Genomic DNA, 25,461 nt, shown 5'->3' on the forward strand with positions numbered 1-25,461 from the left:
GCAGGGTTTTTCTGTGTCTTGGCTGTTCTCTGCTTGCTTTGTAGACCAGACTGTCCTTGAACTCCGAGATCTGCCTGCTTCTGCCTCCCAGAGTGCTGGGATTAAAGGTGTGCACTACCATTGCCTGGCAGCTTGCTTTTTAAAGTTTTAAAAATCTTTCTGTCTGTCTGTCCTCCTTCTTGTTTGAGACAGAGTTCTTCTCTTTCTTTCTTTCTATTTATTTATTTATTTATGATGTATACAACGTCCCGCCTGCATGTGTGCCTGTGTCCACCGTAAAAGCACTAGATCTCATTATAGATGGTTATGAGCCACCATGTGGTTGCTGGGAATTGAACTCAGGTCCTCTAGAAGAGCAGCCAGGCTCTTAACCTCTGAACCATCTCTCCAGCCCTGAGACAGATTTCTATATGTAGTTCTGGCTGTCCTGGAACTCGCTCTGCAGACTAGGCTGGCCTCGAACTCAAATGTCCACCCGCCTTTGATCTATACCCCTGTCTCCCCGGTGCTGGAATTAATGGCACAGGCCAACACCAGCAGGCTTCCTTTATTCTTCTTCAGTGGGACAATTTGTCTATTGCTGAGGCAGTCGGTCACTAATAATTCCCCGCTTTCCCCCAACTCGAGAAGCACTGTTGGACACTAACCTAAGCCAGAATGGGGCAACAGAGGAAGGTGAAAGAGCTAAGGAAAAAGCTACGCGGGGGTTGGAGGGTAAAGAGGGCAGAGTCGGACCCCGGAGGAGAGCAGCTTGCAGCCAGCACTAGCTGAAGGGGAAACAAGTTCAGCAGGTAGTCAGCCCCGAAGCGGGGAGGACAGGACTTTAGGGTTCGTTGGACAGAGCGGGTGGTTTGAAGACTGGCCCTGCCCGCGGTCGCCGGGACTAATCCGGAGACTTGGGCGCGGCTAATTAGAATACTGCCTGGGCCCGCCCAAAGGCCCTCACCGCGCGCCCTCTGACCCGGGAGGATCCGGTGCTGGGCGGCCCGGCCAGAAGCCGCTTCGCCCGCCGCCGACTCCCCAGGGCCGCCCGGCCAGCTCCGCCATGGAACCTGCCGGCACCACTGAGGCCACTGGGACAGGTGACCCGCCCGCGGCGCCCCTCTTGTTCGTGCACCCACGTCAGCAGGTGCCCTAGGGCTCGGTGCAGGCCAGGGCCTTGCACGGTGCTTCCCTCTTTTGGCTGCTTTTCCATTGGGTGCCCATAGGCCTTGAGACCCGCCGAGAACTGTCTGGGGTAGGGAGCAGAGGGCATATGGCGGAACTTCCCTTGGAGCTCAGAGGATAGTTTTATATATACCAGGCGCTCAGTAAAAAGAGCCCACGACTTCATAAACTGCTACGATCTCCTACTCTCCCTTTTCCGCCTCCCGGGTCAATGAAATGGTGCAGTCTCTCTTTAAGACTAAAATGGTGGCTTGCTGTGATGAGGGCTCCACTTCCGGTGGGGAGGGGGCGGGACCCCAGCCCGCTCACGCCGGAAGTGGTTCGGGTTCTCAAGATGGCGACTCCCTATGTAACTGACGAGACCGGCGGTGAGTGCGGGAATCGCGGAGCCGCTTCTCCCCGGACTCGTGGGTTAGGGGTTCGGACTTGGAGAGGGGTTTGTGCCACGCCCATCCCGGGGCCCCTCCTTTGCCACGCCCCCGTACCGCCTTCCCCATTCATTCCCGTGGGTTATCACCTGCGCCCCCTTCTGGTCTCTCCTTTGGGGGGGATCTGTGCTTCCGGTCTCCCAAATCCTGGGGGTCCTTCAGTGTCCCCTGCTCCGGGACCCTTAGGAGCCTCGGCTGTTGGAGACGTATACCTTATCAGGGTTTTCCAGCATTAGGGGCTCCTGCGCTGTCAGTTCCCTCCAATTCCAACCCTCCTCGCCCCCTCCCCCATCTCTCACTGTTAATGCCTGCTCTCTACCCTACCCCGTTTTTCATTCTTTTTCTGCAAGCTGTGTCTGTCGAAGATCTCATTGCTACATAGTACTTTCCTCACCCTTTGCCTTGTCTGTATTTGTTGGAGGGTCACTGAAGTCCAGAGGTGTGTAGGGGAGACGGATTTAACTTTCAACTCAACTTATCTCATTGATGGGGTTTTCCTTCTAAAGTGGGAGAGAGCAAACAGGAAAAGTCTCGACTGGCCTTTCTCTCAACATCTTTGCCAGTTAATAGAGCCTCGTTATTTCTTACAACGTGGGTAGAATCTCTCAGTCGAGCTGTCTGCTATTTGTGAAACTGAGAATCCGTTTTCTGCGTCTTGTTTCTGATTGTCTTGTCTGTAGAATGATGTGCAGAATAGCAAAGTTGACTTCGGGATGATCAAACAGATATATGAAAGACGTATGTAAAAAGCAGTGCAAGCACCTGGTGACTGTTTTTGCATTCTTCGTTGTAGCAGTCGCTGACTAGCGTTCCGTAGAGGTGGTCCTGTGAGTGCAGTAGTGCGTGGTGTGTTTTGCCATATGCGCTTCTTGGTTTGCTTTACCTGTCCCCTGTAGGTAGGCTTCCTACCTTACGGTCTCGCTGACAGCTTGGTCTGCTACTGCCTTTCAGAATCTTAGAGCAATGCTTCCTTATGTTCTTACTCAGTAGGTCTTTAACTGGCAACTCCCAGCCCCCTTCCCTAGACAAGGAAGGTCTCTCTCTGTGTTAACCTTGGCTGTCCTGGAGTAGCTTTTAGACCAGGCTGGCCTCGAACTCACAGCGTGATCCACCTGCCTCTGCCTTCCAAGTGCTGGGAGTAAAGGCGTGTGCCACCACACCCGGCAACTTTTTTTCTTTTAAAAGACATAAAGGTACATAAAGGTCTCTTTATGTACCCCTGACTGGCCTAGAGCTCCCCATATTGAGGAAACTTGTCTTAAACACAGAGAGATATGTCTGCCTCTGCCTCTCGTGTGCTGGGACCAAAGGCATGCACTACTGTACCCAACCTTTAAATAGCAACTTCTTTCTTTAACGCCCTCCTGCCCCACCTAGACATGGTCTCACTGGCTCCCTGGCTGGCCTGGAGCCCACTGTGTAGACCAGGCTGGCCTTGAAGATAGATGTCTACCTGCCTCTACCTCCCACACGGTGGGATTAAAGGTGTCATTGCCATGACAGGCAATTCACAGCTCTTTTTGTTTTGTGTTTTGTTTTTGTTTGTTTGGAGACAGGGTCTCTCTGTGTAGCCTTGGCTGTCCTGGATTAACTTTGTAGACCAGGCTGACCTTGAACTCACAGCGATCCTCCTGCCTCTGCCTTCCGAGTGGTGGGGTTACAGGCGTGTGCCACCATGCCCAGTTCCGTTTTGCTTCTTTTAATGCATCTATTATTATTCTTTTTAATCCACACTTCCCATCTGGCCCCTGAATCAGAGGTATTTTCTTTCTGTCCTTTTTGACTATGCAGAAGAAAAAAGAAATAAGCTGCTCTTTTGCTTTCTAATCTTCAAGGGTCTTGCAATTATAGTCCTTCCTATGAAGTTCCCATCTACTGCTCACAATTTTTTTTTTAAGACTTATTTTAAGTGTGAGTGTTTTGCCTGTGTGTATGTCTGTGCATCACTTGTGTGGTTGGTGACCACAGGAGCAGAAGTATCAGATCTGGGGCTGGAGTCACAGTTGTAAACCACTGTGCAGTGCTGGGGGTCAAATGCAAGCCTTGCTCCATTGCAGTTGCCACTCTCACTCCCTGAGCCATCTCTCGGGTCCTTTTGTGCTTATTTTTGTTGTTGTTATTCTGTCTCTAGCGCCTTGGGAAACTCTGAACTCCAGGTTCCTAAGCACCAGATCATTGACATACCTTTGTATTTTCAGCTACCCCTCAGGATCCCTACAGCCTGGACCTCACCTGTGACACTCCTTTCTCACCTGTGACACACTCCTTTCCTTTCAGGTATTCCCCTTCACCTTAGCTACCTTCCCAGTCACCACTTTGATCGTCTCCAATCCACACAGGCAGCCTTTTGCCCTCCTTAGTCTTTCTGGTTCAGTGTGTGTGGGAATGTGAGCACGTGCATGTGCGGGATGTGGAGACCAGCTGTTGCCGTCAGGTGTCCTCCTGGATCCCTCTGCACGTGACATCTGGCAGGATCTTTCACTGGAGCACAGGGTTTGGCAAATCGGCTAGTCTGGGATCCTGTCTGCCTCCCCCCAAGTGCTGGGATTTTAGTCATGCCACGCTTCACAGCATGTACGTGGATGCTGCCATCTGAGTTCTGGTCCTTATATTAGTGTGGCAAGTACTTCACCCTGTGAGCCGGGTCCCCCAGCCTCCTCTTTTATCATTTCTGTTTGTTTAGTTTTTGGCTTTTGGAGGCTGTCTCTTGCAGTTCAGGTTTGCCTTGGACTGTTCTTCCTGGCCCCACCTCCTAAGCCTGTGTCACAGACAGTAACTCACCTGGCTGTCTTGGTCTTGGATGACATCCATCTACTCCTTTGGTTTCTGATTTTAGACTGTTAAGTTATTGCTAGAAAAGAAAAAACTCAGAAGTTAGGCGTTTGCGTACAGCGCCACTTCCATCAGTATCACAGCTTTGCCAGTTCCTGCTCCTCGGTGTCCTAGATTCTCCCGTGGCTTTTCCACCACTTTCCCCGACCTCTGTCACTATGCCTTTAATTCTCCCTTTACTTCCATTTCACTGAAAACAAAACGCCTATCATTTGTTTCTCTCCGAGTCACAGCCAGCTCTCTGTCACTCTCCTTTCCTCCCCTCCTTCCTGCCCTACTCCTGCCTTCCATCAGGTTTCCCTGTGTAGCCAGCCCAGTGTGCCCTCAGTCTGCTCCAGCCTCTGGGGCACTGGGGTCGCAGGCCTGGGGCCACTGAACCCCATTGAGACTCAGGTCTTACCTGCCTGGCTGCTGAGTCTGCTGCGTAACTGTAGCCCCATTCTTAGCACTGTCTTCCCTGCTGAGGTACTGCTGCCTTTTGTTTCCTAATGCTGAAGGTCTAGCTTTTTGGGGGGGTGTACTGTCACATTTGAAATTCATCTCTTCTAATCTTTCCATCGTTATTTCTGTTATAGGCACTTTTTTTTTTTTTTTTTTTTTTTTTTTTTTTTTTGCCAACTCTAGAGCAACCTGTTCTCTCTCTTTTAAAACTTTGATTAGATTTTATTTATTCTGCATAATGAGATGGTATAGACTTGGTTTTTCAGAAGTTTCAAGATTTTTTTTTTCAGGATTTTTAGAGCAATTAAGAAAATGGTTCAGCTGGGTGGTGGTGCACGCCTTTAATCCCAGCACTCGGGAGGCAGAGGCAGGCCGATCTCTGTGAGTTTGAGGCTAGCCTGGTCTACAGAGTGAGTCCAGGTCAGCCAAGGCTACACAGAGAAAACCTGTCTCAAAAAAAAACAAAAAACAAAAAACGGTTCAAAGAATTCCTATATACCTTGTGCCTTTCCTTTTTATTAGCATTTTATATTGATAAAGTGCATTTCTTACTGTTAACTGAACTGTGTAGAATGTTAATATTAATTAAAGTCATATGTTATTCAGGCCAGGCATGGTGGGAAGCAGACACAGAATTCCTGCAGTTTGAGGCCAGCCTGGGTTACATGGTGAGTTAAAGGCCAGCCTGGGTTACATAGATCTTGTCTCAAAAAACAAGCAAACAAATTACTGAAACTTCCTTAAACTGGAGATGGGTGGCCCATGTCTTTAATCCCAGCACTTGGAAGGTAGAGACAGTCTTATCTACATAGTGAGTTCCAGGATAGCCAGAGCTACATATGGAGACCCTGTCTCAAAAAATAAAAAAGAAAGAAACTTTCTTTTTTCTTTCTTTCATTTTTTAAAAAGATTTATTTATTTGTTATGTTTATAATGTTTTGCCTGCGTGTATACTTCCACACCAGAAGATCTCAGTATAGGTGGTTGTGAGCCACCATGTGGTTGCTGGGAATTGAACTCAGGACCTTTGGAAGAGCAGCCAGTGCACTTAACCTCTGAGCCGTCTCTCCAGCCCCTCTTTTTTTTTTTTTTTAAAGAAACTTTCTAATGTTTTTTTGATCCAGGATCTCATCTGGCACATCATATCATGCAGGTTTCTTGTCTCCTTAATAACAGTTTCTCTCTTTTTACATGCCCTGTCACCTTGATGGTTTTTTTGAGGGGGGTGTACAGGGGCGAGTGTGTAGGTATATACGTACATGTGTGCTCATTCATGATTTCAGAGGCCAGATCAGGCCACCTGGCGGCCTGTTTGAGGTCTCACTGAGCTTGGAGCGAGCCACATTGGTCTTGTTTGAGCCCATGTGCTCGTGGGTCACAGGTGCAGATGGCTTCACTTGCTTGGTGGTGACTCTTTTAACATTATTATATGTGTTTATGAACGTGCTTGGTGCCTGTAGTAGAAGGGTGAGACTGTTGTTAGCTGCTACTGGGTCCTCTGTAAGAGCAGCAAGTGATCCTAACTTCTGAACCAATTCTCCAGCCAAGTGGTACTGAGGGTTTTAACTCAGCTTACCCAGAGCCACCCCCAGCAGTTCTCAGCAGTGCTAGAGATGTATTCTGAAGACTACCCTTTTATTGTCCGTCCTCTGTGTTTCTTCCTGTGTGTAGACATGCGTTCTCTCTCTCTGTCTCTCTCTCTCTCACTCACTGCAGGTTTGTCTGGAGCTCACTTTGTGACTCAGATCTTGAGCTCTGGACCCAGCTTTCCTCAGCCTCCTGAGAGCTGGGACGCCAGGTGTCGCTCATCCTCCGTAGGTGCTCCTTGTTTCTGTCACAGGGTGCAGTGGCACAAGCCTTTAATCCCAGCACTCGGGAGGCAGAGGCAGGCGGATTGCTTTGAGTTTGAGGCCACCTGCTCTACAGAGTGAGTCCAGGAAAGCCAGGGCTACACAGAGAAACCCTGTCTTGAAAAGCAAAAAAAAGAGAGCAGCTTAGGTTAGGTATTTTTTGGAGGAAGACAACAGAACTGTGGAGAAAGACTCTACAAGGTACATAAGACAACAGTGGCTCCCTCCCACCCATGCATAGTACCCAGATACCTGTCGGAAGGAGTTTTGGTTTGTTTGTTTTTTCTTTTTCTTTTTTTGAGACAGGGTTTCTCTGTGTAGTCCTAGCTGTCCTGGACTCCCCTGTAGACCAGGCTGGCCTCGAACTCACAGAGATCTGTCTGCCTCTGCCTCTCAAGTGCTGGGATTAAAAGCGTGCGCCACCACGCCTGGTGTATGAATGCTTTTCTTGTAAGCATTTATGTATGCCACTGTGTGGCGTGGAACTGGGTTTATGGGTGGTTGTGGCTGCTGGACACTGAACTTGGGTCCTCTGCTAGAGCAGCACGTGCTCTTAACTGGGCCATCTCTCCAGTAAGACCCCACCTTATTTTTAACTGTGAAGTGCTTTGTGAATTTGCATCCTTGTCCAGATGCCATGTTGATGTTTATATGAATGTCCTGCCAAAGTGAGCACAAGCAGTGCTTTGTTTAACAGGCCTTTGGGGTGTTGTAAGTGACATGATGATAGGACTGTTCGCTTCCTTGCTTCATACAAAGCTTTTACCTGGCATATGTGAGTTTATTTTTTTTACTGTATGTCTCTTTGTGGTGTGTGTGTGTGTGTGTGTGTGTGTGTGTGTGTGTGTGTGTCTGTAAAGGCTGAGGCAGTTTAACTTGGGTATCTTCTCTTGAACAAGCCTCCACTCCCCACCCGTACCTTTTTTTTTTTTTTTTTTTTAAGATAACTTCTCACTAAGTAGGCTGGATGGCCTGGGACTCACTAGTAAACCAGACCGGCCTCAAACCCACAGAGCTCTTTCTGCCTCTGCCTCCCAATTAGGAGTAAAGGTGTGCTCCACCACACCCAGCTCCGCTTGTTTTTCAAAGACCAGTCTTTCTCTCAATTTGTAGCTCACTGTACCACTAGGCTGGCTGTAGTCTGTCCTATCTGTCTCCATAGCTCTGTGATTGCAAGCATGGCCCACCATGCCACGCATGCATTCTAGGGTGGAGCTCAGATTCGTCTGCTTGTATAGTAAGTGCTTTGCCAACTGAGCCATCTCCCCGGCCCCTACTTTTTGTTTTTGGGTTTTTCGAGACAGGGCTTCTCTGTGTAGCCTTGGCCATCCTGGACTAACTTTGTAGACCAGGCTGGCCTCGAACTCACAGCCTGCCTCTGCCTCCCAAGTGCTGGGATTAAAGGCATGCGCCACCACGCCCAGCCCGGCCACTACTTTTTAAAATTTTAGTGATAAATTTGAACTTTGTTGTACTACGTTTATTTATCTGTATTTATTTGGATCTATGTGAGCATCATCTCACGTACATCAAAAGACAACTTAAAGCAGCCAGTTCTTTCCACCACGTGTCCGGCTCGGCCAGAGCACCTTTACCTGCTGACCACCTTGCCAGGCTCAATGTACAGCAACGGCGCTACAGCTTAGAGTTCAGAGCCTTCAGCTCCTGATCCTCTCGCCTCTAGCACACTTGAATGGTAGGATCATAGGCAAGCATTGCCATGCCCAGTTTCTGCAGTGCTGGTGCTTAAACCTGGAAATTTAAGGCAAGCATTCCACCATCTCAGCTACATCGACATCGTGTGTGTGTGTGTGTCTGTGTGTGTGTGTGTGTCTGTGTGTGTGTGTGTGTAATGGGAGAGAGTTTGATATGTAGCTCTTGCCTCAGCCTCTTCCACTTAGACTGTAGATTATTCAAACTAAGGACATCTTGCTCATCTTGATAATCCTGTAGTACTTAGCTTAACAGTTTTCTCATAGGGTTATCAAAATATGCTTATCATATTTAATTCACGTATAATCTAACTTCTGACCACTATACGTTTTGAGGCTTTATTCTTAGAAGATAAATAAGGTTTCACATTAGCAAAAACTGTTTTCTTTTTTCTGTTTTTCAAGATATAATTTCTCTGTGGAACACTCCTTGGCTGTCCTGGAACTTACTTTGTAGACCAGGTTGGCCTGGAACTCACAGCAATCCACCTGCCCCTGCCTCCCAACTGCTGGGATTACAGGCGTTCTCGTAGTGTTTAATAGTATTAAACACTTGTCCTTCTAAAATAGTATTAACATGTTTTAGCGCCTACTGTAACTTCAGACTTGTTTTCTATAGCATAGTCCTGCCTTTCTTCAAGTTTTCTCTGCCAGTATTGTTACTTTTCCTTCTTGAGAGCAGCAATAATAATGATCATTTAACCTGGATACTCTATTTTTATATATATTTTTAATCTTTTTACAACTATTTATTTCTCTATCTATCTATCTATCTATCTATCTATCTATCATCTATCTGTTTGGGGAAGACTTGCCACTGTGTGTTTGTGGAGATGAGAGCTCAGCTTACAGGAATCAGTTTTCTCCTTCCACTGTATGTACTCAGGTCAAACATGGTCAGATCCAGCAAGCAGCTGTAGCCGCCCAGCCATCTCACTGGTTCTATTTTTTTCTTTCTTAGAGATTGTCTCCAGGGTCTGGAGAGGTGGCTGCAGAGTGGCTAAGACATACTGGTCCTTCAGAGGACCAGGTTCAATTCCCACCATTCAGGGGTTTGACACCTTGGGCCTCTACAGGTACCTGTGCTCATGTGCACGTACCCACAGTTAGAAATAATACAGCTAACAGCACTGGCTGCTCTTCCAGACGACCTGAGTTTGGTTCCCAGCTCCCACATCAGACAGCTCGGAACAGTCTCTAACTCCAGCTCCAGGAAAACCCAGTGCTTCCAGTCTCTGTGGGCGCCAGCACTCATGTGTTATAACTGCATGCAGACACGCACCTTCACAAAATCAAAAATAATAAAAAACTTTTAATAGTAATAGCAACAGAAAAAAAAACATTAAAAAGGAAAAAGAAATTGTCCCCAGGTCTTAGAATTGTTAGTTCTGATCCTCCAAAGCTCAGATTGTGACCTAGATCTCTTTCCATGCAGCAGGTCCCAGAGATGCAAATCTTTTTTTTTTTTTTTAAGGTTTTCAAGACAGGGATTCTCTGTGTATATCCTTGGCTGTCCTGGAACTCTGTAGAGCAGGCTGGCCTATTAAAGGTGTGCGTCACCGTTGCCTGCCTGTTTGATTTGTGTGTTTTCAAGTTGCCCTGTCATTCCAGATTGACTTAGATACTCTATTAGTTGATGGATTTATTCACCTACCCAAGGCCCTAAAACAGCCTTTTCAGTAAAGGATCATTTTACAGCTGTGTCTCTGTCTCTTTTTGTTTTGTTTTTCAAGATGGTTTCTCTGTGTAGCCTTGGTTGTCCAGGCTCTCTTAGTAGACCAGGCTGACCTCGAACTCACAGAGATCCGCCTGCCTCTGCTTCTGCCTCCCGAATGCTGGGATTAAAGGCGTGCGCTGCCACCGTGCCCAGCCACAGCTATTTCTTGATGCATGCCATATGCCAGATGGTAAGGTCCTGGACTGGCATTTGCAGTCCGCATATCCTCTCACCTGCACCAGTACACTCCTTAGCTGGCCAGATTTATTTATTTTGTGTGTATGAATGTTTTGTTTACATGTATGTGTACCTGTGTACTGTGCATGTGCCTGGTGCCTGTGGAAATCAGAAGATGGTGTTAGATCCCCCGGAACTTGAGTTACAGATGATGTGAGCCTCCATGTGGGTGCTGGGAGTCAAACCTGGGGCCTCTACAAGAACAGCAGAGGCTCTGAGCCTCTAAATTACATCTCCACCCTCTCAGTCTACATTCTTCTTCCTGGTGGGTTTTTTCGTTTGTTTGATTTTTGTTTTGTTTTTCGAGACAGGGTTTCTCTGGCTGTCCTCGACTCATTCTGTAGTCCAGACTGGCCTCGAACTCACAGCAATCCATCTGACTCTGCCTCCCGAGTGCTGGGATTAAAGGCCTGTGCCACCACGCCCTACTTTTATATCTAGATATTTTAAAACTTACTTTTATATAATATCTGGGTCTTTCTAAGTAGGAGTAATTCCTGAGCTCAGCGGTGTGTGCTTGTGCAAACCTGAGAGCCTGAGTTTGACACCTGGAGCTCATGAAAAGATGGAAAGATGGAACGGACTTCTCCATTTCTGCCTGGGCATTGTGCTTTGTGTGTATGTGCATACTCCACAATAATAATTTCTTAATTAAAAAAGACTGCTCTCATTAGCTCTCTGCTTGCTTTTAAGTTCTGGGATTATAGGGGGCGGGAGAGAGATGAACTCAAGTCAGGTGTCTGACAGCTGCCTGCAACTCCAGCACATATCTGCATTCATACACATACACAAGTGACAATAAAAGTTTCAGGATTATGATCATGCCAGTTTATGTGGTGCTGGGGGTGCTAAACAAGTACTGAGCAATGAGCTACATCTCCAGTCCTTTTATTAAAGAATCGATTTCTGGGCTGGAGAGATGGCACAAAGGTTAAGAGCACTGCCTGCTCTCCTGAAGGTCCTGAGTTCAATTTCCAGCAATCTGTCTATAATGTGACCTAAAGCCCTCTTCTGGCATGCAGGAGCACATGCAGGCAGAGCACCGTATTCATAATAAATAAATTGTTAAAAACTAAGAAAAAAGACCTGGGCGGTAGTGGCACACGCCTTTAATCCCAGCACTTGGGAGGCAGAGACAGGAAGATCTCTGTGAGTTCAAGGCCAGCCTGGTCTACAAAGTGAGTTCAGGACAGCCAAGGCTACACAGAGAGACCCTGTCTCGAAAAACCAAAAAAGAAAGCATGAATGAAAAATTTGTGATTTCCAGCTGTGGTGACACACCCTTTCATCAAAGTACTCTGAGGCAGAGGTAGGCAGATCTCTGAGTTTGAGTTTGAGGCCAGCCTGGTCTACAGAGTGAGTTGGAGGACAGCCAGGAGTACACAGAGGAATGCTGTATCTGGGTGGTGTGGATAAATAAATAGATAAATAAATAAATAAATAAATAGAACTGATCTCTGTTATGTCCTCCACATATCCTTCCTAAAGTAACAAGCATTGCAGCATTGTTACTTCACATTTTCCTCTTTGTCCCTCAGCACGGACTGCATAGACCATTAAGTTCTCCTTTTGTCTCAACAAAAATGGGACGGACAACACCACACTGCTTCTGAGGTGTCCAGGATCCTTGGGATTCCCGAGGCCCTTTCATGATACTATTATTATTTCTTTGCCCTTTCTGCTGGGCTGGCATTTATACTGATGTGGGTAAAGCCGCTGAGCTCTGGCCACGTGCAGTAGATGGTGCATCCCCCTTTGGAAGGCTTGGTTACGTGTTGAAAGTGCTGTGTGCTATTAACCGGCCTTGAGTGCATAACTGAAAGGGGAGCGGCTGGACCACCCTGCCACCCTACAGCAAGGTTGGCGTCTGGAGGACAGCTGTGGAGTTGCAAGCTGAACAGGCTCTCTTTTCATGGGACACCCTGCTCCTTGAGCCTCAGATTATAGAAACCATGACACCTGCCAGTCATTTTCCTGAAAAAGAATAAACCCATCATTCTGCCAGCAGGATACAGTGGTGCCCACCTTTAATCCAGCACTCAGGACACGTTGGAGACCAAGGCAGGTGGATCTCTGAAGTTCAAGGCCAGCCTGGTCTACAGAGTGAGTTCCAGGACAGTAAGAGCTACATAGAGAAACTCTCAGAAAACCAAAAAGAAACTAAAACAAACAAGCCTGTTTTTCAAGGAAAACAATGTTCAATATTTATTGCTAATAATAAAATTAAAATCTTTTTAAGTGAAACATTTGAAAAGCTGTTGTCTTCTACAGTGAGCTGACTGACAGCTTCCTAGTACTTAAGACTTTTCTAGACCAGGTGTGGTGACACACATCTGTAATCCCAGCACTCAGGAGGCAGAGGCATAAAGATCACTGTGAGTTCCAGGCCAGCCTGGTCTACAGTGATTCCAGGACAGTGAAGGCTACACAGAGAAACCCTGCCCTGAAAAGGAAAAAAGGGGAAAAAAAAAAGACTTTTCTAGGAGCTAGGCATATGGCTTGGCTCAGCAGGAGAGCCCATGTTGCTCTTCCAGAGGACCTGGCTTCCCAGCACCCACATGGAGAGGCTCACAAGTGCCTGTTAACTTGAGCTCCAAGGGATCTGACGCCCTCTTCTGGCCCCCACCAGTACCTGCGCTCCTGTGCCCACCCACACAGGTACAAAGAATAAAAATACGACTTTGGAGGAAATGAAAATGATTTCTTCCTATTGCACAAAGAAATACATACTATAACAAAGTAAGGATGCAAATGGGTCTTTAGCTTAACTTTGAAAGTTACATACAGCCTACACTTGACTTTTGTTTTTGACATTTTTCTCTTGCATCCTGGGCTGTGTTTAAACTTACTGTGTGGTTTGGGCTGGCCTTGAACTCGCTCCTACTTCAGCTTAGTGTATGCTGGGGTTATGAGTGTGAACCAGAGCTTCCAGGCCCTCCAGCTTGCTTTTTCGCTCTAAATTTTACGAACACTTTGTCCATTAATATCTAGCTTTTTCTTCTTTTTTTCTTTCTTTCTTTTTTTCTTTTTTTTTTTTCCTGAGACAGGGTTTCTCTGTGTAGCCCTGGCTGTCCTGAACTTCGTTTGTAGACCAGGCTGGGCTCAAACTCATAGAGCTCCACCTGCCTGTGCCTCCCAAGCTCTGGGATTGAAGGCTTGTGCTACCACACTGGGCTAACTTTCTTCCTAATAGCAGCATGGTGTTGCACTGTATGTCTGAACTGAGACCATCTGTTGTTGGCCCTTTAGAGTGCTGTCAGCTTTTGGCTGACTTAAATGCATGGGAGCTGGAGAGATGGTGGCATTGTTAAGAGCACTCGCTGCTCTTCCAGAGGCCCTGAGTTCAGTTCTGAGACCCACACCAAGCAGTTAGTTCATAGCTATCTGTAACTTTGGCTCCAGATAATCCAACACTCCTCTTTTGGACCCTACAGAGACGTGCATATACTCACATGGAGACGCATACACTACGTAACCATAAAAAACACTGCACGAGCAAGTGTCTTTTACATCCATGTGTTTCGATGCCTTTGTAATCTGTTTTCCTAAAGGTTTTGGTTTTTCAAAGTCTATCTAAATGTCCTTTTCTCTCTGTAGTTTGTGCTTTGGTCCTTTATAGTCTATGTATTTCCTGCTTTTGATATTCCCTTTGCCTTGTACTTTCTAAGAATGCCATCTCTACCTGGTCTGTCTATGTATGTTACTTAGAAGAAGATGCTCTGTGGGAGGACAGTATGTTAGTAGTGACAAGAGTGAGAGTTGATACGAGAAATGCTTCAGCTGAGTGGGGTTGCACTCCTATAATCTTGGTGCTCAGGAGCTGGAGGGGGAAACTGCAAGTAGAAGGCCTGCTTGGTCTACATAGTGAGCCCTAACCTTCCATCAGGTGGACAGATGGTGCTGGGGGAGTGGTGCGCATTTATAAACACTTTTCTCATCTTGGAAAATGTTTGAAAATGAGAGACTAAATTCAACTTAATTTCTGTCATTTCAGGCAAGTACATTGCCTCAACACAGAGACCCGACGGGACCTGGCGCAAGCAACGGAGGGTCAAAGAAGGATACGTGCCCCAAGAGGAGGTCCCAGTGTGCGTGGCTAGGTTTAACAAGGGGATGTAGTGGGGTCCCTACACAGTATAGCATATGTGCCTTTGAGTTCAGGGAGGACTCGCCTGAGCCCGAGAGAAGTGGAAGGCGGGACAACGGCCTCAGGAGAGGAAGGAGCTGGGATTGAGGGGTGAGTGAGGGCTCCCCAACTAGTCTTGTTCTTTTGACCGCTATTCTTCAGGCTCTCTAGACAGCAATCAGAGACCCAGAGCTTTGATTCTAGAACTTTCCTACAGACCAGGGAACCTGAGGCACAGAAAGTGGGACTGTAGTGGGAAGGCAGTGAGATGGGAGGGAGTTAGGCTGCACCCTGAAGCTTGAGCATCTCTGTTTCCTGCAGCTATGAAAACAAGTATGTCAAGTTTTTCAAGAGTAAACCAGAACTCCCCCCAGGGCTGAGCCCTGAGGCCACCACCCCCGTCACCCCATCCAGACCCGAAGGTGGTGAAGCAGGCCTCTCCAAGACAGCCAAACGCAACCTGAAGAGGAAGGAGAGGAGGAGGCAGCAGCAGGAGAAAGAGGCAGAGGCTTTGAGTAGGACTCTTGATAAGGTGTCTCTGGGAGACACGGCCCAAACGCCCAGTGCTCTCCAAGGCTCCCAGGCCACCCCTCTAGCTGCCTCTGATGGATCTGACTCTGCTGCCACCACAGAGAAAGCCAAGAAGATCAAGAATCTAAGGAAGAAGCTGCGACAGGTGGAGGAGCTGCAGCAGCGCATCCAGGCGGGGGAGGTCAGCCAGCCCAGCAGAGAGCAGCTGGAGAAGCTGGCCCGGAGGAGGGCCCTGGAGGAGGAGCTGGAGGACTTGGAGCTAGGCCTGTGAGGCTTCCTGAGGAGAGTGGACTGCAGAACAAACCATGGGGTGCTCTGGGGTCCAGGGAGTGTGGGCCACAGCAGTCAGGAGGGGCACCCCTGTACTGGCTCACTGCCACCTCCTGTGGCCTGACGCCGTCCCCCACAGCCTAGGCTCCCCTTCACTCACTCCCTTTTCTCCTCAGCTCCTATTTTTGGACTTTTCCCCACCCGTTCCCAGTGTCCACACTCTCAGTGGGTGACCCTAGGCACCTTTGCTGCTGATCTGGGTGTCTTGTTAAAAAAAAAAACCGGGGGGTGGGAGTCTGTAGAGATCTGAGGTTGAGGGTACAGGGAGTACCCCGAGTCTTGGAGCCTTGTTCCTGTTCACAGTGTTTATGAGTTTCTTCCCTGCCCATCCCAAACCTCTTCCTTTTTTTTTTTAAAGAAAGTAAGAATAAATTCAAGTAGACACCATGTGGTCAGCTTTCTGCTCTTCTCCACTCTTGTCCTGTCAACTTGGTGAAAGAAGACACTTAAGCTTAAATGTTTAATGGTGCTAAGGAATTGAACCCAAGGCCTTGCACATGGTAGCTTTCCCACTGATCTACATCCCCAGGCCTTAACATTTTAAAGTTATAAGTGCAGCTGGCTGTGGTAGTGCACACCTGTGGTAGTACTCTGGAGGCAGAGGCAGGCTTGCCAACATTGCAAGGCCAGCCGGGCTGGAGAGTAAGACTCTCAAGCAGAGAGAAAGTAACGTATGGTGAAATTAGACCTCAGTAAACAATTTAGTGTTGAAATCTAGTGAAATGTAGATGACCTTAGCACAGCACATGTCCTGGTGAAACAGAGCAGTAAGGCTGGCGTGCCTTCCTCGCTGCTTCTCTAGAAAAATGTGATTTACCGTAAATGCCTAGAGTAGCTCTTGAAATGTCACCCTGAATGCTGCCTAAGATGACACAATGGGCCAGGCGTAGTGGTGCATGCCTTTAATCCCAGCACTGGGTGGCAGAGGCTGACAGATCTCTGAGTTTGAGGCCAGTCTGGTCTATAAAGAGTCTAGGACAGCCAGGGCTCAATGTAACAAACCCTGTCTCAAAAAACAAAAAAGATGATACAAGTGATGATAGGTGTCAAGACACATGGAAAAGATCTGCTGTTCAATTCTTGTTTTACCCGTGCTACACCCTTGTTATAGACTAGTGGGAAGAAGGGGAGATGTCACAAGCATGCTCGGCTCTCAGCCCTAGTTTAACTCGGAAGTCCCAGCTAAACCCAGTCTGTTAAATCCTTACCCGCCACGTCCCCACCCCCACCTCCACCCCCACCAGTCCTTTGGCTTTTGGATCTTTGGGAACCCTTCCTTTACCATTCCCCTCACCCTCAAACAGTAGCAGAGTTACCCATCTCTTTTGTGTTGTGTGTGTGTGTTTAGACGTGTATGTGTGCTCTTGATAGTACACAAATGTTGAGGAGCCATCCACCTTATGTTTTGAGGCAAGGGCTCCTTGGGCCTGGGCTTACCAATTCTACCAGGCTTACTGGCTAATGAGCCCCAATAATCCCTGTCTCTGCCATCTTCCCTTGGGGTGAACTCGGGGCCTCATGCTTGCGTTTTACTGACTGAGCTCTCCTCCCCCCCCCCTCCCTCCCCGTCACGGTAACTGTCAGTGCTCCACTATCCACTATCAACCTGGCTTAGTTCTCAACTACCCCTCACTAGACCCTGCGTTCCCCCAGCTTCTACACTGCTTGCTTAGTTTGAGACAGGATCTCTGTACTTGGCTGGCTTGGAACTGGAACTCACTATGTAGATCAGGCTGTGATTCTCCCACTTCCCCAGGTGTGGGTTGCTGTATCCCTCGAGCCTACCAGTTGAATGCTCAAATACCCAACTGAACTAAGGCTTGGAACCATGCATAGAAAAGAACACAGCTAATAATAATCAATACTAGCTGGGACCAAAGACCAAAGGCCTGAGTTCCCTTCTGCAGGAACCCGACCATTACTAGACATAGTTTCTGATATCACGCATGTATAATATACATACATGTTATGTAAGTTTCCGAAGGGTGGGGTGGGACGAGGCTAAGTGTCATGGTGCTTACCTAGTAGGTACAGAGCCCTGGGTGTACTTCCCAGAACCATGTGAAATAGCAAGACAGCCCGAGCCTGCAGTCCCGGCTCACTGACAGGAGAGGCAGGAGAGCTACAAGTTCAAGGACCTCAGGCTGATGCCAACGAGTGAGTAAAGGATTGTCACTGAGACAACACACCTTTGCAGGACTCCTGAGTGGTGTAGTGATCTTCCTGACTGCTGGCTGGACAGTTTTATGTCAACTTGACACAAGCTAAAGTCATCTGAGTGGAGGGAACCTGAAGAAAATGCCTCCATTAGATAGGGTTGTTGGGGGCTGGAGAGATGGCTCAGTCGTTAAGAGCACTGGCTGCTCTTCCAAAGGTCCTGAGTTCAATTCCCAGCAACCACAGGGTGGCTCACAACCATCTATAATGTGCTCTGATGCCCTCTTCTGGGCAGCACGTGTACATGTAGGCAGGGCACTGTATAAGTAATAAATAAATCTTTAGATAGGGCTGTTGGTAGGCCTATAGGGCATTTTCTTAGTGGGTGGGGACATCCCTACACTGGTGGTCCTGGGTTCTCTAAGAAAGCAGGCTGAACAAGCTATGAGAAGCAAGGCAGCAAGCAGCACCCTCCATGGCCTCTGCATCAGCTCCTGCCTCCAGGTTCCTGTCTGTTGGAGTTCCTGTTCCCACTTCTTTCAGTGATGAACAGTGCTGTAGAAGCAAGCCACACAAACCCTTTCCTCCTTGACTTGTTTTGGTCATGGTGTTTCATCTCAGTAATAAAAACCCTGAGACACCCCCTATAAGATTGAAAAATTAAATAAAAAACATCTTCAGTTGCCTTAGACCCCACCTTAAAATTTGTTTGTTGGCTGGCCTTTAACGCACAGAGATTCACCTGTCTCTGCCTTCCAAATGCTGAGCTTAAAGGCATGTGCTACAACCACCTGGCCAAAATGAGTAATTTTTTAAAGGATTTAATTTTATACTTGTGCTTCTGTGTGAATGAATGTCACACAGGTCCCTGTGGATTCCAGAAGAAGGCGTAGGGTCCCTTGGAGTTGGAGTTACCGGTGGGTGGGAGCTGCCTGGCGTGGGAGCTGGACTTCTGTAGGAGCAGTATGCTCTTGACCTCTGAATCATTTATCCAGCTCTGCTAAAAATCCTTTATTAAAGCCAGACAGAAGCCAAGTGTGGCCGTGCACACCTTTAATCCCAGGACTCAGAGCAGACAGACCTCTGTAAGCTCAATTTTCCTTCTTTCTTTCCTTTTTGTTTTTGGTTTTTGGAGACATAGTTTCTTGGCTGTCCTGGACTAACTTTGTAGACCAGGCTGGCCTCGAACTCACAATGATACAGCTATCTGCCTGCCTCTGCCTCCTGAGTGCTGGGATTAAAGGTGTGCGCCACCACCACCCAGCTTCAATTTTCTTAACAATTATACTTTATTATGAACTCACTAAGAGTGTACCTCATTTACAACCCGACTAACCCAAACAATAGGAAAAGGAGATTAAAGAACACAATAATGAAGCCTTAAGGATATCAGTTCGGAGGAACGATTCTCCTGGCATAGTCAGCATGACCTCAGCAAACCTGCAATTCAACCAAGGTTGCTGCTGGAACCTGGAACAGCAGCTGAGGTCCAGAGCCTTAGCTGGAGCCCAAAGCCTTGAAGCCTTCCCTGGAGCAGTTCTCTCTAGGAACGTCTCTAGAAGTGCAGGGATGAACAGCCAAAACAATCCCAAGTCCTCTCGCCTTTTTTCTAAGCGTGTGTGTGTGTGTGTGTCTCCTCTCAGAGTCTCTACTAGGATGTTTTCAGCTGGCAACATCCAAGCTCCCCCAAGCTTCTAAGTGGAAAAACATCCTGCTCTCTCTCACAAGTCTGTTCCCCACCGCACACTTGGGATCAACACAAAAACATGTTTCTCTCTCCTACAGCCCTCTGTGAGTTCCAGGCCAGCCTGCTCTACCTGTCACGTTCTTGGCTAGCCCTGACTACATGGTAAGAACCCTTTCTCTAAGGGAAAAAAAAAATTTTTTTAAGGTAGCAGGCGGGCTGACACGACACTGAAGCAGCAGTTGAGACTGGTACGAGGCAGAAGAAAGCCAGCTGGGAAGGGTATGGGCTTTTGAAACCCCAAAGCCCAACCCCAGGGACACATCTCTCCTCCAACAAGTTCCTTTTAAAGCAGTTCACCAACAAATAAACATACAAGCTTATGGGGTATCTCATTCAAACCAGCGTGCTGTGGTAGTAGCGTCAGCTACCTGGTGAGGAGGAGGAGTAGCTTCGAGAACATCTGAAGTGTTCCCCCATAGGCTCGAGTTTTCACTGCTTTTTCCTCAGCTGCTGGCACTATTATGGGAGGATGTAAAATCTATAGGAGAGGTAGGCCTAACTGAGGACACTAGTGACAGGCCATTGACATGTCTTGTTATTCTCTCTCTATCTCTCTCTATCTCTCTCGCGCTCTCTCTCTCTCTCTCGCGCTCTCTCTCTCGCGCTCTCTCTCGCTCTTCCAGAGCTGAGGACCGAACCCAGGGCTTTGCGCTTGCTAGGCAAACGTTTTACCACTGAGCTAAATCCCCAACCCCTGATGATGCCTTGTTAAGGTTAATTTTACCAAACCGTTTCTCAGTTGCTCTCTTCCCCGACTAGCATTAAAATAACTGACTCTGTTATATCTGTTAACAAACTTTACAACACACATCTGAGCAGTTTTAATCTCTTCATAACCCTCTAAGATGGTCTGGCTTCCTCTTTGCCAAAATCCCTGAGATACTTGCACTTTGGTAGCTTGCTTTCTCGGCTCAGCTCTCGGTCCGGATATCTCTTGGACCTCTGCCCGTGGCCCAATCCCCTACTTCCTCCTCTAACTCCTCCTCCCCTGGCTGGCAGGAAGTCCAGCCCTATCCTCTCTCCTGCTCAGCGATTGGCTGTAAGCTTCTTTATTGGCATTCAAGGGAACAGTTGGGGGAGCAGAGTTTATACAACATTGAGACAGGCGATTCTTAGAACAAGGCTTGCAACCAGATGTGTATGTGTGTGTTTCGGGGTGGGGGTTACAGAAGTCAGCATTTGTATCACCTTACGCCCACAATACCTGAAATCTCGTCGTGCGTTGTTCTTTGGCCTCGTACGATGTGAACAGCTTCGACCGCACGTCCCCCATTCCTGTGCCTTCGCCGCAAAGTCCACTCAGACTATGAACGAAAATAAATTGTTCCTTGCTTAAGCTCTTGCTGCTGGGTGGTCTGGTCCCAGGGACCCGGGAGTAACGGCTGGCTTAGTCTATCTGGGCCGCTGTAGCAGAGGCAGATTTGTCCCTCATGGCTCTGGAGGCTAGGAAACCCAAGACAGTGCTCTGGACATTTGGTGTCTGGTAAGGTCCTGTTTTTTCAGTTCATTAAGTGTCTCTTCTCACGGTGCCTCACAGGGTGGAAGAGAGGAGACAGGGCACTCTTGGTCTGATGTGTTTTGATGGTAATTAATAAAAGGCCATCACACCTGAGCAGGGCAAAACTTGCCCCACTATGGGAAGTAGTTTTGGGGGATTGATGTCTACCCTGCCCCAGGTTAACTAAGGCTATGTTAAAATATAACAAATGTCTGTGTCTTGATTGATTGCTAGCGGGTTAAAAATTACTATTGTAGTAATAATTATAGGCCTGATAATAAACATAATAATCATAATGGGTTTTTGTTTGTTTCAAGACAGGTTTCTCTGTGTAGCCCTGGCTGTCCTGGAACTCACTCTGTAGACCAGGCTGGCCTCAAACTCAGAGAGATCTGCGTGCCTCTGCCTCCTGAGTGCTGGGATTAACAGTTTGTGCCCTTACACCCAGGTCTTCAGATTGGTTTTTTTTTTTTTTTTTTTTTTAATATTTATTTATTTATTACATATACAGTGCTCTGCCTGCATGTACATCTGCAGGCCAGAGGAGGGCATCAGATCACATTATAGATGGTTGTGAGCCACCATGTGGGTGCTGGGAATTGAACTCAGGACCTCTCAAAGAGCAGTCAAGTGCTCTTAACCGCTGAGCCACCTCTCCAGCCCCTTCAGATTGGTTCTTACTACGTTAACCTAACCTGGCCTCAAGCATCCTCCTGCATCAGCATCCCCCAGTGTTAGGATCATACGCATGGACCTCTGTGCTTGGGAAGGATGGTGCCTGAATAGTGTGATTAGCAAACAGAGAAGACCTGGCCTGTGTTCGCAGGCCTTAGGAGTGTGACAGGTGTGGGCCATGCTTGCTTCCAGGTTTGTAGGGGCCTGTTTCCCTTCACAGAAGAACATTTGCATGTAAGGCAAGAGTACCCAAAACATGGCCCATGGTGCTGGTGATTTTAGAGCATGCCACCCCGAAATATGCCACTTCAGCGTGCATATTGGTTATTTTATGCTGAAGAAAATCCATCCCCGCTGCTCCGTGTTCTTCTCCTGAAAGCAGACCATAATGCACACTGGAAAGGAGAAAGGAGAGACTGCTTGTTTGGTTGGGCTTTTTTTTTTTTTTTTTTTTTTCTTTTGGTTTTTCGAGACAGGGTCTCTCTGTGTAGCCTTGGCTGTCCTAGACTCCCTTTGTAGACCAGGCTGGCCTCGAACTCACAGTGATCCGCCTGCCTCTGCCTCCCGAGTGCTGGGATTACAGGCGTGTGCCATCATGCCCAGTTTAGGAGAGACATGCTTGCCACCAGAGATGGGGAACTGAGGCTAAGAGACTGTACAACAAAGAAGCCCTACCTGCTTACTAGGTGTGGTGGCCCAGCCTGTACTCCAGGGCCCGGGAGGTGGGCTCAGGAGGGTCCTTGGTCGTCCAACAACAACAACAACAACAACTGCCATCACACTAAGTACGATTCACCCCATAATATGTCGTGTATGTGTGGTAAGTGGTGTGTGCGCACATCGTAATAAGGAATGTGCGTGTTGTAAGGAATGTGTGTGCGTGTATGGTCAAAGTTTGAAAGCCACTGTTATAACCAGTTATGAGGGAATAAATTATCACTCGTTTTCCTCTGGTCCTATTTACTCTCTTCCCCAAAGGTATCTTATGAAAAAAAAAAAAAAAAAAAAAAAAGCACAATAGCTCCTGGCTTCCTTTTCTATTCCTGGGGCTGCTCTACTGTTTGACACTTTTCCTGCCTTATGGTCTAGGAATTTGGAAATTTTAGGAATGGTCATTTTGGTCAGAGCCTGTATTGGAGTTTGCTGTCCACTAGGTGGTACTGAGAGGACGGTTGAATGGAAATGATCCTCCCCCTGCCTCTTTTCTTTTCTTTCTGTCTTTCTTTTTTTTCTTCGAGAGAGAGTTTCTCTGTGTAGCCTTGGCTGTCCTGGACTCACTTTGTAGACCAGGCTGGCCTTGAACTCACAGCAATCTGCCTGCCTCTTGATCTTTTGTTCTTAATGTTAGTATATTTAAATTTCTCTCTCTCTCTCTCTTTCTGTGTGTGTGTGTGTGTGTTTATGTGTGTGTGTACCACATGTGTTCGAGTACCTGCTGCTCCGGCCAGAAGAGTGTGTCAGATTCTCTGGAGCTGTAGTTACAGATGGTTGTGAGTCACCATGTGTGCTGGAAATTAGCGGCCAGCACTCTTAACCACTGAGCCATCTCTCCAACCCCTAGAAATATTTTTTTAACTACATATGCTAGCTACTTTTATGTCAACTTGACACAGGCCAGAGTCTGTAGTGGATGTAAACATGTTTGAGTCTATAGGCATAAGGTTATTGTGTAGTTTAAATGCTGATTTCTGTCTCAATGTTGTATAAACACTGCTCCCCAACTGTCCCCTTGAATGCCAATAAAGCAGCTTACAGCCAATCGCTGAGCAGGGGAGAGGATAGGGCTGGACTTCCTGTCAGCCAGGGGAGGAGGAGTTAAGAGGAGGAAGTAGGGGACTGAGGCCAGGGAGTCAGCCATGGGTGGAGGAGGTCTAAGAAAGATCAAAAGAAAGGAGCTGGAGCCAAGGGAAGCTACAATGTGCAGATACCACTGCAATGTTTTCTAGGAGTGAGACAAAACAACACAGGGTTAAGAATATAGGTAAACCACTCAAGATTGTGCTGTAAAGCTTATTTTTAACAAATATAAAATTCTTGCTAGGCTTGGTGGCACATTTTCTTTTTTAATATTTATTTATTTATTTATTTTAGTTTTTCGAGACAGGGTTTCTCTGTGTAACCTTGGCTGTCCTGGACTCTCTCTGTAGATCAGGCTGGCCTCAAGCTCACAGAGATCCTCCTGCCTCTGCCTCCCAAATGCTGGGATTAAAGGCATGTCCCACCATGCCTGGTGGCAGCTGGATTCTTTAAAACTATTTTTTAATTTTATGTATTTGGGTGTTTTGCTTGCATGCATGTCTGTGCACCATGTCTATGTGTCTATTGCCCCTGAGAAGTTAGAGGTGTCAAACCCCTGGGACTAGAGTTACAGACAGTTGTGAGCAACCATGCAGGTGCTGGGGTAAACCAGGGTCCTATGGACAGCGAGCTGTGATTTTTTTTTTTTTTTCTTAAACCTTCTCCAGACAGGGTTTCTCTGTGTAGCCCTGGCTATCCTGTAACTCACTATGTAGGGCAGGCAGGCCTTGAACTCAGAGAACCATCTGCCTTTGCCTCCAGAGTGCTGGTATTAAAGGCGTGCACCATCACTCCCAGCTCAATATTTTAATTTTTTTATCTTGTACCTATGGGTGTTTTGCCAGCATCTATGTCGGTGCCCCACTTGCATGTCTGGTGCAGGTGGTGGTCATAAGAGGACATCAGGCCGCGAGTGGAGTCCCACACCTGTAATCCCAGCACAGGGGAGGCAGAGGCAGGGAATTCGTGGCCAGCCTGGACTATAAGGAGAGTTTCAGGACAGCCAGGGCTGTTACACGGAGAGACTGTCTCTTGAGAAACAAACAAACAAACAAACAAACAAAAACAAAAGGGGGGACTGGAGAGGTGGCTCAGTGGTTAAGAGCACTGCCTGCTCTTCCGAAGGACCTAGGTTCAATTCCCAGCACCCACATGGCAACTCACAACTGTCTTTAACTCCAAGATCTGACACCCTCACACCAATGTACATAGATTAAAGTTTGTTTGTTTGTTTGTTTGTTTTTTCGAGACAGGGTTTCTCTGTGTAGCCTTGGCCATCCTGGACTCACTTTGTAGACCAGGCTGGCCTCGAACTCACAGCGATTCCACCTGCCTCTGCCTCCCGAGTGCTGGGATTAAAGGCGTGCGCCACCACCGCCCGGCTCATAGATTAAAGTTAAATTAAAAAAAAAAAAAAAGGGTGGGGGGGGGAATCAGAGGCTCTGGAATAACAGATAATTTCAAGCTTCGATATGGACTAGGGGTGCAGGGCTCGGAACCCTGGTCCTCCAGAAGCAGCCAGTCCTCTTAACCACTGAGCCGTCTCTCTGGGCCCTGTTTTTATTTTTCTGAGACAGGGCTTCAAACTCACTATGTAACTTTGAGTTCCTGACCACAGGTGTGAAATCACAGGTGTGGACCACCAAGCCTGGCTCCCGTGGCACTTTTGAGTCCTAACTTAGCTTTCTTTTCCTTTCTATGGGTAGGATGAATTTGTACATAATATCAACTGCTTTCTCAACACCAAATTAATGAATTAAAGCGCAACCACGGGAGTCCACTGGTGAACGCCCTCTCCGTTTAAGTAAACTCTAGACGAGTCTGAGATCCTCAATAACCCTATGGCTGAGGCCTGGTAGAAAAACAGAGCTCGCCTCGCCATCCCAAGAGTCCTCTGTGAAAAAGAAGCCGGACAGAGTGAGACTCGGTCCCTTGCCAGCTCCCTAGCGAACCTTTGCCAACAGAGAGCGAGCCAAACAGGCTTTCCGACATCACGACAGAGCTGTTTTCTGGGGTCACACAGAGAGGACAAAAGACCAAAGTGCTTTCCCACATAAAATCGATGCAGATCAGCATTTTGTGACAGAAATTTTCACCGTTCCCAGAAGGAGCAAAATCCTGTTGTATTATCAGTCCACACACACACACCCCGCCCCCCTCCCAGCCCGCACCCTATTCCAGGCGAGGAGCCTTACTCTCCCTCCCTGGGCATTGGG

General features: G+C 47.6%; 1 protein-coding gene across 2 annotated transcripts; it reads left to right on the forward strand.

Moving 5' to 3' along the window:
• The first annotated feature begins 895 nt into the window (after positions 1–895).
• Positions 896–15,439, forward strand: Pym1 (PYM homolog 1, exon junction complex associated factor). Of its 2 annotated transcripts, none has more exons than XM_051170678.1 (3): positions 896–1,082; positions 14,379–14,472; positions 14,832–15,439. In XM_051170678.1, exons 1-3 carry the CDS (start codon positions 1,046–1,048, stop codon positions 15,310–15,312), a joined length of 612 nt encoding a protein of 203 aa, XP_051026635.1. In that variant the 5' UTR covers positions 896–1,045; the 3' UTR covers positions 15,313–15,439. The 2 variants fall into 2 exon arrangements, with proteins under 2 accessions (XP_051026635.1, XP_051026634.1); XM_051170677.1 differs by lacking the exon at positions 896–1,082 and adding an exon at positions 1,379–1,535.
• Positions 15,440–25,461: the final 10,022 nt, after the last annotated feature.

Source organism: Acomys russatus, chromosome 28, assembly GCF_903995435.1.
Source record: "Acomys russatus chromosome 28, mAcoRus1.1, whole genome shotgun sequence".
Taxonomy (NCBI): Eukaryota; Metazoa; Chordata; class Mammalia; order Rodentia; family Muridae; genus Acomys; species Acomys russatus.

Coding starts and splice junctions, on each gene's coding strand:
- Pym1 (XM_051170677.1), top strand. CDS start 1,379: ATGAAATGGTGCAGTCTCTCTTTAAGACTAAAATGGTGGCTTGCTGTG. Junction 1,536..14,378: donor TGTAACTGACGAGACCGGCG/GTGAGTGCGGGA, acceptor CTGTCATTTCAG/GCAAGTACATTGCCTCAACA. Junction 14,473..14,831: donor CCCCAAGAGGAGGTCCCAGT/GTGCGTGGCTAG, acceptor TGTTTCCTGCAG/CTATGAAAACAAGTATGTCA.